The sequence below is a fragment of the Garra rufa genome, chromosome 1 (genome assembly GCF_049309525.1).
Source record: "Garra rufa chromosome 1, GarRuf1.0, whole genome shotgun sequence".
NCBI lineage: Eukaryota > Metazoa > Chordata > Actinopteri > Cypriniformes > Cyprinidae > Garra > Garra rufa.
The window spans coordinates 20343695-20358946 of record NC_133361.1 but is presented as its reverse complement, the minus strand read 5'-3'; the positions used below and the strand labels follow the sequence as shown (position 1 = coordinate 20358946).

At 38.3% G+C, this 15252-nt stretch overlaps 2 protein-coding genes and 1 pseudogene across 2 annotated transcripts in view; all 3 read left to right on the top strand.

Moving 5' to 3' along the window:
- Positions 1–15252, top strand: part of LOC141332094 (cytochrome P450 2K1-like) — a 393810-nt gene that overhangs the window by 111570 nt on the left and 266988 nt on the right. The window lies entirely within an intron of this gene.
- Positions 7553–11077, top strand: LOC141342218 (ecto-ADP-ribosyltransferase 5-like; annotated as a pseudogene).
- Positions 10790–12739, top strand: LOC141343877 (NAD(P)(+)--arginine ADP-ribosyltransferase 2-like). Its single transcript, XM_073848549.1, has 2 exons — positions 10790–10909; positions 11043–12739. Exon 2 carries the CDS (start codon positions 11256–11258, stop codon positions 12228–12230), a length of 975 nt encoding a protein of 324 aa, XP_073704650.1. The 5' UTR covers positions 10790–10909; positions 11043–11255; the 3' UTR covers positions 12231–12739.

The window sequence follows — 15252 nt, the reverse complement described above, 5'->3', positions numbered from 1 at the left end:
ACCCCTTACAGAACTTACAAAAGGGTATCCTCCAACCAAAGGGAGTGGAAAGGGAGGCATGGAGGGAAAATACTTCAAAGAGGCAGAGCCGTTTGGTGAGCGGTGGGGCGAAGATTGCACTGAAGCCTTTAGAACCATTATCTACTGCCTCACTCATGCCCCTGTACTGGCGTTCGCTGATCCTACCAAGTCCTATGTCCTACATGTGGACGCAAGCCGGAATGGCTTAGGAGCAGTACTGAACCAAGAGTATTCAGAGGGTCTCCGGCCAGTTGCGTATGCCAGCAGGAAATTGAGTGCCACAGAGCAGAGATATCATACTCACCAGCTGGAGTTCTTGGCACTGAAGTGGGCGGTAGTAGATAAATTTCATGACTATCTTTATGGGGTGAAATTTATAGTAAGAACTGATAATAATCCGCTCACATATGTCCTTACGACAGCTAAGCTTAACGCAACAGGACATCGATGGTTGGCAGCACTGGCCACGTATGATTTCAGTCTCTAATACAAGCCAGGGCGTCATAACATCGACGCCGATGTGCTGTCACGTTACCCTTTGGATAATGGCTCATCTAAGGAATGGACAGAGTTACCACAGTCAGGAGTGAAAGCAATCTGTCAGATGGTAGCAGGTGACAACAATGAGGAATTCTCTACCAGACTGGTCGATCAGTTGGGAGCCAGTCCCACTATGGTTCCACCCATTTATGCCGGCATTACCCAGCTTGAACTAGGAAATCTCAAACAACTGACACATACTGACCTCAAGTTGGCACAGGACGAAGATCCAGACATTGGACCGGTAAAGGTAGCTGTGGAGCAGGGAAAAGTACTTACAGCTGGTACAAGTTTTAGTCCACAAATGGCTCTTTTGTTGAGGCAAAGTTCTAAGCTGGTAATTCAGAATGGGCTACTGTACAGAATGTCTAAAGGTTCCTGTGGTGATAAGAAAAAACAGCTTGTTTTACCTGGACAGTTCCATCAGCAAGTAATGTATTCTTTACATGATGATGCAGGACATCTAGGAATCGAGCGGACCACAGAACTTGTGAAGGACAGGTTTTATTGGCCTCAAATGGCTTCAGAGGTTGAAAGGTATGTCAAAAGCTGTGGAAGATGCCTGGCCAGAAAGACATTACCTAAGAAGCGTGCTCCCCTGAGTAACATCACTAGTAGTGGGCCAATGGAATTAATATGCATTGACTTTCTGTCAATAGAGCCAGATTCCAAAGGGGTTGCTAATGTTCTGGTTGTCACTGACCACTTTACACGCTACGCCCAAGCTTACCCTGCTAAGGACCAAAAAGCAATGACTGTTGCAAAGATTCTCTGGGAGAAATTTTTTGTGTATTACGGACTGCCAGCCCGTATACATTCAGACCAAGGCAGAGACTTTGAAAGCAAGCTTATAAAAGAACTTCTGGGCATGTTAGGGATAAAGAAATCAAGGACAACACCTTACCACCCTCAGGGAGACCCACAACCTGAGAGATTTAATAGGACACTGCTTTCCATGTTGGGAACTTTGGAGGCTGCAGAAAAACACAGGTGGAGTCAGCATATCAGCAAATTAGTACATGCATACAATTGTTCTAAAAATGAGGCTACAGGGTACTCACCCTATTTTCTCTTATTTGGGAGAGGAGCCCGCTTGCCAATTGATGTGTGCTTTGGTACTTCCTCAGGGGGAGAAGAAGGACAGACATACCAGAAGTATGTTGAAAACCTGAAGATAGATCTTCAGAAGGCCTACCGACTAGCTTCTGAGAGCGCGCTGAAGAATCATCAGAGGAACAAACGTCTCTATGATCAAAAGGTAACATACCAGAGCATAGAGCCTGGGGACCGTGTGCTAATTCGGAATCTCAGTTTCGCAGGAAAGCACAAACTGGAGGATAAATGGAATTCAACTCCGTACATCGTTCTGCAGAAGCTTGACAATTTACCTGTCTACAAACTCAAACCTGAGAGAGGAACAGGAGGAGTCCGGACAATGCACAGAGATCATCTCTTACCTGTAGGAGAATCAGTAAGGATGCCAGCGTCTGATGAGAGAAAAGAAGTTCCTCAACGGCCAGTAACCAGGTCTAGAGCTGCAAGAAAGCAAAAAGAACCATGGAGTGGAAAAAGAACCTTGGAACACCCTGAAGTGACTGATAATTCCTCCGAAAGTGAAGACGAAAGTCATGAGTACTATTCTCTAGACCAGTCCAGGCAATGGACACAGTTAATTCCCAATCTCCAGCGAAAGCTTGAAGTCAAAGAGGATGAAGTAACTGCCCACACAGACAGTGAACCTCAATGGTCAGGAGAAGAGGAAGTGATTGAGGAAACTTATGAGGGTGAAGATTCTGAAGAGAATATACTCCCAACTGTAGACTGGGAAGAGGAGCGAATTTCAGAAAGGGAAGAAAAACACCCTAGGACTGTGGCAGACTTGGAGGCCAAGCCTATGGAGAATCGTCCGAACAGGCAGAGAAAACCTGTGTCCAAGTTAAGCTATGATGAACTGGGCCAACCCAGTGAAAGACCTGTGTCAGTGCTACACAGAGGAATAGCTATCCATCTGCCAAATTCCTCAAAGATTGAACTTTGCCTTCCAAAAACGTTTTCCTCTGTACCTAGATGTGCCAGGTGTACTAGAATATGTGCTGACTCTGAGAATAGACTCATTATTCATATTTAATATCTGTGCACTCATGGGGACATGAGAATTTCAGATGGGGGAGGATGTAACCCTGGGTTAGTTTCTGTTTCTATAGGAAAATACTTTATTGTTAGTATTATAATTCATCTTGCATTTGTTTTCCTTTATGACTACTTCTGACAGGTGTGTTTCTGATAAGGGACAATATACCTGTTCAGACATATGAGAACCACAAAATTGAATTTTATTTAATGTTATTGGTTAAAAATGACTTAGTCCCGCCCTGAAAGGGAGTAGAGCAACTTTGATTGGGAGGGAAGGTTGTCAGTCAAGAGAGTGAGCAAGCTTCGGATAAAGAAGTGCGTAAGAGATGTTGTCGGCATGAGAACAGAAAATGCGTCACTTTATGTGCGATATCCGTAATAAGAGCTGTATTGGTTGAGTGTTATTCAGCATATTATTCTGTTGTGAAGTCAACACGACGGCACAACGAAGTCAACGCGACGTGATTAGGGAGAATTGCGATTTTATGCTTAATCGCCTTTGTAGTAAACAGGACTAACGCGGATCGCGGGTGAGAAATATAACTTGTTCATCGCCTAAATCAGCACCTGTAAGAGAGTTAAAGGTAATCAGAGCGATTGCCAAAGACTGTTACTGCATCATTTGAGAAGATCATTGAGGGAATCCAGATAGCATCCCTAATCGCCGAGTGGTTAGGGGTTCCTCTGGCATCGCGGGAGTGTCACGGAGTTTGCTGATCAATCACAGCCTCACTTGGACGGACCTGACCGGTGACGGGATCCTTGACCAGTTTCAAGTTCATTCAGGTACATTTATTTGTTTTATCTGTGCTCTTAGAGAGTGAAGCGGCCATTTTACATTTCCCTCGGCCTCAACGCACTCCAGCAACGTTTCAGGCCTGCAACGAGGGGGTTTGTGTTGTGTGTGTGTGTGCGAGTGAGTGTGGTGGGCCCACGTTAAGCTCTTTTCAGTTTCTGAACCATATTGTGGTTTCTGTGATTCCTTGAGATAATATCAGTGAAGGGTTACATTGGTATTACTGAACAAATATAAAGTTTGTTTACGTTCTGTATTTCTGTTTTAAATCTTCCGAAGGACCTGTGTATATTTATCTACACTTATTGGATACAAATTTATACTTCTAAAGGGAAAAACTTTTAATTTTAGAAGGTTTAAAAGTTTAATTTGATAAGGTGATTCAGAAAATAACCTTTAAGTGTGTTGTTGTGGAAAAGAAAAAAAGAGTCAACCAAGCACTATAGTTGAAGGCAGAAGTTTATTGGTAGGTTGAGAAACAGATTTTGATTAATCTTTGATTCCTTCTGTTTATTTTCTTTTAAATAAATTTGTGTATTTTTTGCTACATAGTGTGGTCATTTAAATATTACTGTGAGGTCTCTACTATTTGGATAGAATCATTTATGGAGATTAGAGCTGCACTTTGTCGGAAGTAGTATAAAAGTAGGATCACAGTTTGATTTTGGGTAAAATCACGTCGAGAGACACATTTAAAAGAATCCGGGTTCTAGCGTCAACAATTCAAATAGGTAGATACTCCTGATACCTAAAGAGGGCGCTACATATTATTTTATATTTTATAGTTTACATTTTGGCTGTAAACAAACCAAATACTGAATGTGGATGAAACATGAGAAAAATATAGTTTGATGACTGACAATGATCTTTAAAACTTAAAAATAGACACTGAATGAATGTTTCTTTGTTTTCTGGGACCTGCCTACCAGGAGGGTTTTGTTAAACTATGGGAGTGACACCCAACTAGTAAATTGACTGGTTGATCAGGTTAGCCTTGTCAGTCATTTTGATCACTTTATCTAGACAAGTAAAACATCTTAGATGATCTAGTTCAGGGGTCCTGCAGAGTTCCAACTTGCCTCACACACCTGGAAGTTTCTAGTACGCCTAGTAAGAGCATAATTAGCTGATTCAGGTGTGTCTAAATGAGGTTAGAGCTAAACTATGTAGAACACTGGACCTCCAGGACTGAGTTTGGGTACCCAGGATAGAAAAAATCAGTGTCACAGCTATTTATAGATGACTCACAGCAAATTAAATTTTTGTACATGCAATATTGCAGAAGTGGTACTGCATAATGCTCCTACATTTCATAGGTCCATTGTAGGTGAAGACTGAATTCTTATCCAAATAGATTTTTTTTTTCAGTTTAGTTACAATACATTTCTTAATTTTTCATATATTTATTTTAATTTACGGTGTCTCAGGCTACTGTACATGAAACTACTACCTCCTGAGAAATATTACTGCTTTGATGATGCATAATTTCTTACCACACCGATGCACGCCCAGAACACATGCATATACAGTATTTAAAACCTGAAAATACCTCCTTCCTAAGCTTTTGGTTTAAAGAGTTGTTTGTCAGTGAGCGACTGACTTTCCTGATCTTCTTTCGTGGTTGCTTCTATACTCCTAAAATTACCAAAGGAAAACGAGACAGCAATATTCTCGGGTAAGTGATCTTAAATAAAAAAGTCAGTACAGCAGTGAACATTTAGTTGATTATTTGTTATGATTTTGCATGAACCGCCTTTTAAAGGTCATGCCACAGAAACTCAATAGGATTCAGGTCAGGATTTTGTTTTTCTTCAGCCATTCAGAGGTGGATTTGCTGGTGTGTTTTGGATCATTGTCCTGCTGCAGAACCCAAGTTTGCTTCAGCTTGAGGTCACGAACAGATGGCTGGACATTGTCCTTCAGGATTTTTTGGTAGACAGCATTCCATTTATCACAGCAAGTCTTCCAGGTCCAGAAGCAGCAAAACAGCCCCAGACCATCACAATACCACCACCATATTTCACTGTTGGTATGATGTTCTTTTTCTGAAATGCTGTGTTACTTTTACGCCAGATGTAATGGGACACACACCTTCCAAAAAGTTAAACTTTTGTCTTGTCAGTCCACAGAGTATTTTCCCAAAAGTCTTGGGGACCATCAAGATGTTTTCTGACAAAACTGAGATGAGCCTTTATGTTCTTTTTGCTCAGCAGCGGTTTTGGTCTCGGAACTCTGCCATGCAGGCCATTTTTGCCCAGTCTCTTTCTTATAGTGGAGTCATGAACACTTACCTTAAAGGGGTCCTATTATGCTCCTTTACAAAGTCTTTCATTTGTTTTTGAGGTGTACTTGAACATGCTGACATGCTAAGTTGTTCGAAAAATGCATTATTTTTCACATAATTTACATTATTACAATAGCTTTCTCCCCAGGCTGGCACAAACGGCTCGATTAGTTCCGGGTCCCACCTTCCGAAAAGTCAAAAGTATTGTGATTGGTCAGAAGTCCCACTGCGTTGCAATTTGGCAAACAGCGTAGACCGCGTTCTGCCCTGCTGCGACCCTTCCCAAAGCAGCAATCTAGATTAAAGTGATTCTTACGTTTTAAATATATATATATTATTTATTTTTTTATTTTATTTTTTTTACACAAACACATCTGATCGCTAAAGGAGGCTTTTACTGACCGCCCCAGAGCCATGTGAGGCATTTTTTTCATTATGGATCGACTTATTTTCAATCTATGCTGTTCTATGAGTACCAGAATTGATTTAATATAACTCCGATTGCATTCATCTGAAAGAAGGAAGTCATATACACCTAGGTTGCATAAAGGGTGAGTAAATAATATGTTATTGTTGGTCCTATCGTCAGCATACGAGATCGTGGATACGTGACATTATCATTATTGTGCTAATGTATTTAATTATTTGCATGCCTGAAACCATAAGGCTAGCGAAGCTATCTACACTGTATGATAAATAAATCTCTTACCACATACTGCACATATCTACGGCGCGGCGTAGACTTGTGCTAGTTCGTGTTTACATGAGCCGCGGATCTGCATCTGTTTGGACCCTCTGTACAACACACGTGAATCTCGCTGCTTCAGCACGGCTACCGGAGCAGTTTCCCGAACCTTTAGTTAAAGCTGCATTTAAACGAGCCAACCTACGGCTCGCTGTAGCATCCCAAAAGCGGCTGGCCATATTACATGGGTAAGGTTAGGCGAATCCCCCACCCGCCAACGAATTGAATTTCAGTAGGCGGGATACCGCGTTGTGACATCATTGCATCCGGAAAACAAACGCTGTAGTCCAAATGAGTCGTTCGGTGTAGTTCTTGAAAAGTGATTATTTTAAAAAACAAAATATCTCCGTTTGGAGTGGACTTTGAGATTTGTAACTTTGTAAATTATTTTAATGCCCAAACATACACACCACAGACTGGCTAAAGTTCAAAAAGTGAAAAAGCATAATAGCACCCCTTTAACTGAGGCAAGAGAGGCCTGCAGTTCTTTACATCTTGTTGTGGGGTCTTTTGTGACCTCTTGGATAAGTTGTCGCTGCACTCTTGGATAATTTTGGTCGGCCGGCCACTCCTGGGAAGGTTCATCACCACTATTACATGTTTTCGCCATTTGTGGATAATGGCTTTCACTGTGGTTCCAAAGCTTTAGAAATGGCTTTATAACCTTTTTCAGACTGATAGATCTCAGTTACTTTCTTTCTCATTTGTTCCTGAATGAAAAACACTTTTTCACACAGGGCATGTGGGTATGGATTTTGTTTTTACTTCATAAAAAAAACAAAACAAAACATTATTTATAAACTGCATGTTGTGTTTACTTGTGTTATCTTTGATTAATATTTAAATTAGTTTGATGATCTGAAACATTAAAGTGTGACAAACATGCAAAAAAAATCAGCCAACACTAATTTTCACACCACTGTATTTCTATTAGAGTGACCGTATTTGTGAAACTGTTGTGTTTCTGGTAGTCTTTCAGCATCTGCGCATCAACAGATCTACTAGATCATCTGAGGGATTTAACTGAATCAAGATGCTGCTGATCATTGAAGCTCTTCTCGTTTTAACTGCTCTAGGCCAGGTAAGTTTGTATTCTATTATGAGTATTACAGACATGAACATTATTATTCATGTTGATGCAGGATGACAGAGCTGCTGCTGCAGAAGACATATATCCATTGGATATGGCACCGAATTCAGTTAATGATCTATATGATGGCTGTACAGAGAACATGAGAGAGAAGGTGGAGAAATACCATCTAGTGAAAGAAAGATCTGCTTCAGCTAAATTAAATATAGCTTGGGAAAATGGTGCAATGTATGCCACAAAACCAGAGGATAACCTGAAACCATCTCATTCAATTGCCTTTCATGTGTACACTAACTTTGATCGTGATATATATGCTAAGTTCAATGATGCTGTTCGTAATAATAAGCAAAATTACATAGAAAGGACATTGACATGGTATTCACTTCCTTTTTTGCTAACAGAAGCGATACAGACTCTAAAGTAAACACAAACAGCATGCTATAATACTAGTCGTGGTACAGATGTTAAATATGTTACATATGATATTTTGAACACAGAGATTCGTTTTGGCCAGTTTGCATATTCCTCTCTTAATCGTTCAGTAGCAAAGGGTTTTGGAAATATATCTTGTCTTGAAATCAGAACTTGTGAAGGTGCTAATATTGAAAAATATACTCAGCTTCCTAAATAGAAAGAGGTGATGATTCCTCCATATGAGAGATTTAAAGTCACTGCCGTCAAGACAAAAACAAAACAGACAGATCTCTGGTGTAAAAATGTGTTTGTGTTGAACAGCTCTAGGAAAAAAAAGTGAACTTAACCGTGCAGTGTTTTTGTGCAAAAGTTTTTTTAATTTTTTTTTATTACTATTATTATTGATGTTATTTTTGTATTATTGTTGTTCTTGTTGTTGTTTGGTGTAAAAGGGAGGAAGGTTAAGGCGATTCCAATGTCCCATCAATGGAGGGGGTACATGGACCACAATTTCTACCACGAGGGACATGCTTTATTTCATAGAGGGGAACGAGGAATGCGATTTCTACCAAAAGGGGGATCCCCCTCCCATTAGAATGCGATGTCTTTTACCAAGTGGAAAACGGAATGCGATTTTTTCAGAGAGAACTTCTTTTCCAGAACGAGGAGGACCAAGTAAATATGAGAAACAAGGTGATTGTAGGAATGATTTTTATGTATTTATTATGTTACCTAATTGTTTTTCAAGTATGTGAATTTGCTGAAACTGGAGGATAACGCAATGAGTGTCCAATGAGATCATGTGATTTGCTAATGTAGGAGCACCAGATTTCAGACTTCATTCCTCTTTTTTTGCCCTTTCTTTTTGTTGTGCTATTTTCATTTAAAATTTAAAATAACTTTGTAGTTTTTTGATAATTGTAACATTTTTACATCATTTTATTTAAATTATTTCAACTTTCTCCAGAGCCAACAGGAAGCGACGAATGTTTTAGCCACTTCATAAAGTGTAAAATGTGTAACATTTTGGGCTAGTTTGTCAGATTTAACTACAAAAACAGATACAAATTGCGATATAAGCATGTTTTTTTTTTTTTTTTTTTTTTTCATTAGCGATTGTTTTGGTAATCGAGTAATCTGTTTTATTATTATATTTTTTGTAACAATAAAATAGACCTAAGTTAACAATAGCCTTTACAATGACTTAACATACATGTATAATAGCAATGAGGCAATAATAATTAGTTCAAATAAAGTATCAAAAGCAAGTAGTCATATGGTTTTATTGAACAAAATTTTAAAATACATAATGTATACATAAACAGTAGCATAGGCATCGGAACCATTGTATGTGGGTGGGACAGGACCCAACTTTTGAAGACCAATGATATTGGACCCATCCACTTATACTGTTTCTAATTCACAAATATGTCTACACTTTCCGGAGCGCCTTCACTTCTTTACTTTGTAGTTTGCATGTCAAATTAACTGTATAACGCGGAATATCATGGAATTCGTAAAAGTTTGGATGAATTACAACTAAAATTGCGAGATTAGTATCTGTAATGATAGACTGAGGATATACGGTTATATACGTTAATATAGCAATAGCTCATAACTGTTGTGATGTGCGCAGCTGCTACGGGTTGATTGTATGTTGAACCATTGCAAACGAACTGAAGCAGAAAACACCTTTATTGCCTCATCTACATGCCATCCTAACATTATATGGTGTCAGAAGTCAACGCGATGACATGGAAAAGTTTTCTCCTCCCGAAAGTTTTGATTTAAGTCATCCCAAACTCTGGCCTGAATGGAAGCAGCATTTCCACAGATTCTGTATTGGACATGAAAGGTGTAGAAATGTTGCTACATTTGGCACATTTTTTCCAAAGAGCCTGAGTTAAATCAAAATTCCACAGACTGAATCCTACATAATTACAATGAAACGGCTTTTATTTAATTGTAATTTCACTCCAAAATGAATGTTAAATGGTAAACATGTTAAAGAATAATAAACAGGCTGTTAGCTGTTTCATGACAGTCAATGTAATGAAGCCTCTCCTTCACTGAATCATTCAAATAATTAAGCATAATTTCATGATTCACATGATTCAATCAAACAATTTCATGATTGTTAAAAGCAAATGGTTTACTGCCATTGTTGAAACGACTGAAAAGCGGTACTTTGTCTCCACACCCTTTTACCAGATCATTGTGCTTTGTTTTGGTAATGTTGGAAGCCCAGAACACACCCACCCACACACGTGCGCGCGCACACACACACACACACACACACACACACACACACACACACACACACACACACACACACACACACACACACACACACACACACACACACACACACACACACACATGTTGGGTTTACATGTTTTATGGGGACATTCCATAGGCGTAATGGTTTTTATTCTGTACAAACCGTACTTTATATTGCCCTACACCTAAACCTAGCCCTCACAGGAGATTGTGCACACTTTTACTTCATCAAAAAAACTCATTGCGCATGATTTATAAGCCTGTTTCCTCATGGGGACCTGAGAAATGTCCCCACAAGGTCAAAATCTACTGGTATTCCTATCCTTGTGGGGACATTTGGTCCCCACAACGTGATGAATACCAGGTACACACACACACACACACACACACACACACACACACACACACACACACACACACACACACACACACACACACACACACACACATTATTAGCTATGATAAAAATTGCAAACTTCCTCATTTCTCAAACTACTGTTGTTGGCTGACTAAGAGCAACTGACTTTCCTGATATTCTCTTCTCATTGTTGCTCTTGAGGAAAAACGAAATTCAGAAGCTGACAAGAATTAAGAGTATAATTTCAGGTAAGTTTTGGGTCCATCAGTGAACATCACAAGTTTAACTAACAAAACACAGTATTTTCTTCATTTCTGTGTTGCATTTTATCTTTACTGTTATTATTGTAAATTAAACCCTGTGTTTCTGGTTGTCTTTCAGCATGTACTCTTCTCTAGATCTTCTCGATCATCTAATTGATTTGACTGAATCAAGATGCTGCTGATCATTAAAGCTCTACTAATTTTCGCTGCTTTAGGACAGGTAAGCTTGTGTTTTAGTATGAATATTACAGACTTGAATACTGAAGATTGGTCATTATGATTCCTGCAGGGTCACAGAGTTGCTCGTGCAAGAAAGATATGTCCACTTCATATGGCACTGAAATCAGTTGATGATGAATATGATGGTTGTACTGTGAACATGGCGAATCTGGTGAAGACAAAATATCTCGAGATGGAAATCAACGACTCAGATGATTTTAAAAAGGCTTGGCAAGAGGGAGAAGTGAATGCCACAGCACCAGAAGATAATTTAACAAGCAACCATTCAGTCGCCATTTATGTGTACACCAACCTTAAATCTAACGTATACCGCACATTTAATATGGCTGTTTGTAATGGTAAACAAAACTACGCAGACCAAACATTTAAATGGTATTCACTTCACTTTTTCTTAACTGATGCAATCAAGAAATTGACTGAAACACAAAAAAAATGTTATTTAACATTTCGTGGTACCAAAGCTGAATTTGATAAGAATGTTCTGAACAAAGAGATTCGTTTTGGCTCATTTGCTTCATCTTCTCTTGATCGTAACATGGCACAACGTTTAGGAAATAAATCATGTTTCGAAATCAAAACTTGCAAAGGAGCTGATGTGACAAAATATTCTAAGTATCCTAAACAGAAACAAGTGCTGATTCCTCCATATGAGAAGTTTAAAGTCACTGCTGTGATGACAAGAAGCAATCATTCAAATCTCTGGTGTGAGACTGTGTTCAAGTTGGAAAGCTCTGGAACAAGAAGTAACATGAACTGTACAGTGGCATTCAAAAAAACAGAGTGGTTCAATAATAATACATCAGGAATTAAAGTTTTGAAATTTAGCAAATGTATTGCAAAACAGTTATCTAATGGTCGGGAAATAAATTCCACTGATGAAGAACTTGTTCTAGAGTTCCTGGAAATGGTTGAATGGCCAGCATTAGAGCAACTCAGTCGTGCTGAGAAATTAATTCGCATTGCATGGGCAATTGGTCAGAAAAAACGCTGCCATGATTTCTTGTATGTCATGCCTTTTTATCCCTACTTTATGGAACTCATGGAATTAATTAAGCCTTGCTGTTAAGCAGGGATCATCAAATCTCCTAATCAGTGTCTTCAGGATCATTAGAAAATCACAGGTCGTTGAGTTTGATCAGGGTTGGAGCTAAACTCTGCAGCGCATTGGCCCTAAAGGGCAAGATTTGAGGTACCATGCTGTAAAGCTTGAACTGAAGTAATTCTTTAAAACTTATGTTGTGTGTAACATCCTTACATGGTTCATTTCAGTTCCATTGTAATTTTCTTTCTTTCTGTCTTTCTTTACTTACTTAATTACCCAATTTATTAAAAACCTGTTTTGACAGAAAAAAAATGATAATGCAATTGTGACAAATTAAACTTTTGTAAATCTATATTGATTGACTTTTTTTTCTCTTATTTTTTTTCTATTACTGTAATCTTGTCTTGTATTGTTTTAACAAGTAAGTTTGAGTCAAGTGAATTACAATGTTGTGAAGCAATTATTTCCATGACCATTGCTGTGCTATAATGCATGTTGAATCTGTGCCGGTCAGATGAAGATTATTCATTGAAATAAACTCAGTGCTCATTTTTAATGTTTAATTGTCCTCCTGATTCCTGCTCCTGATAATGCAATAGTGTAGAAATATGGGTGGTGGAAAAATAACACACATCTGCAAAGTTTATGCAGAGTAAAAAATTACTAATATTGATGATATGACAAATTCACAATTATGGATCGAAAGGGACATAATCCTTTACTTCTGAATTGTGCTCTGCATAACTGAATATGCAGGTGGAAAGTATGTGTCCTTAAGGAAAATCTCCACTTTTTCACCCCAGTGGCAACCCTCAGAAACAGAAATGGTTCAGAATATGTGGGGAATCATGGCTGTGTTTCCCAAAATTATTGTAAGCTTAAGTATATTGTAGATCCATGGAGACCAATGGAGCTATGATCAACTAAGACTAACAATGCTTTTGGGAAATGCAGCCCAGATACTTTTCTGTTTGGCCGTATTGTGGTGAGGAGAGGAGCTTTTGCTTGACATGTATGTATACAGTAGGTATCCACTGGCAGTCAATGTGAAATACTCAAAATGAAACCTTTACTTTTACATGCCAAAAATCACAAAAGTTAAATCTCCAGAGATGTTACCCATCTTCATTGTCAGTGAGAGTAATTCTGAGGCTTCAGGAGCAAAATGTTACATTTACATTACTCGAAGATGATGTTTGTAGTCAAAGGGGTTCAAGAACAGAAACTACTGCTTTTAAGCATTTGGGATTCTTTTAAAAATAGAGGTGATGAAAAAACATGCAGCAGATAATATAAGACTTCAGAAACAGTGAAGTAAAATAAATAACATTCTTAAGAAAATGTATCAAAGTTTAAATTCAGTAAAATACTGAAAGATACAAGCGTAGTGATATGAATCTTGGATATCAGCCTAAAGGGAACCAAACGTTTGTTCATTTAAAAATAGATTATGCATGAGTGCAGTTTCACATCCAGCTGCAAAGATTCAGGAAAACTAGATATATCTGACTGGACATGGCATGGATGTAGAAAACGTCCTGAGTCTCATGAAATGTTGTGATAACTGAACATGATGGCACATTTGTGTGAAGTTGATTCAGAATGCATGTGCATGAGTATCTCTTCAAGTGAATATTTAGTCAAACATAAAACATGCAATTCATCTTTCCATTGTGATACCTGTTTAAGAGGTTTCAAGAGGAAAAGCTTGTGTGAAGCTCCTTCCTCATCCACATAAGTAAATAATTAAGAGAACGAATGCTTTATTTTTTTTCCATATTGTGAGAAAATGCTGTATTTGGGCAAATCTCTTATCTTTTACAGTGGTATTGCTGTATTAGAGACCAAGCCACAGAAAACAATTGGCATCTATTGTACACTTTTAAAAATAAAGGTGCTTTAAAAGGTTCTTCACAGCGATGCCATAGAACAACCATTTTTTGGTTCCACAAAGAGATATTCAGTCAAAGGTTCTTTAAGGAACCATCTCTTTCTTAACTTTTTATAATCTGAAGAACCTTCTTTTGCCACAAAGATCCTTTTCCAAAGTTCTTCAGATGTTAAAGGTTCTTCATGGGACCATTTAGACCAAAAAAGGTTCTTCTATGGCATTGCGAAGCACCATTATTTTAAGAGTGTATCTATACATTTTCTTGTTGTTGTTCTTCTGCTATTTTGCCATTAACATGCAGCAGGACCAAAATGTTATGTTATAAAACAAGGCAAGGCAGTTCTTGAAAAAAAAAATGTGTGTCAGTCGTCAAAACCCCATAGCGCCACCAAGAGTTAAAATTTCACTTCAGTATTAGGCCCAACTAATGAATTTTTGTATAAATGGTATAGAATCTACTTTTAAAGGTGACCTATTATGCCTGGATATTTAAATTCCGAACATCCGCAATACATGCCTCAAGCAATGTAACAAAAATGCAGAAATATGTGCCTGTACCAACGTAATAAAAACATGCCACGTTTTAACGCCACACTCTCTGGACATTTCACTTGGAGACTGCTGCGAAATGTAGGTACTATAGTGTTGCAGAAATATATTTAGAGGCAGGTATTTTCGTAAAGGCTGGGTTGCCAAATACTCTCATATACAGTACAAGGTAAGTGTTGTTTAGAAAAAAATGCACACAAGAATTTAACAAAATACAACTGGGCAAAGAAGTAAAAGTAAGCAGTGACGTGAATCTAAGACAAAGTTATAGAAGTTCAGGTTTACTGCACAGAAAACATGTTGATTTAACTTACATAAGTGACAGTGAAAATCATAACTACAGAAAATGCATTCGTGTTTATTTGCTATCTGGAAGATATACCAGCCAAGCAGGTTTTGTTACCTTCAGGAAGCGGCGCACAACTGAAAGATTGTGGTCTATAGGCTGATGTGATGACGTTATTGTCAGTCTTTTCAATTGTTTTGAAACAGGATTTCTTTGACTGTACTGAGTCAAAACTTTCATTGTTTTCATTTCTTATTCAATTTTTGTATAGATTGCATTAGATTTATTTTACACTTCTTTAGGCTACCTGCTCAGACACA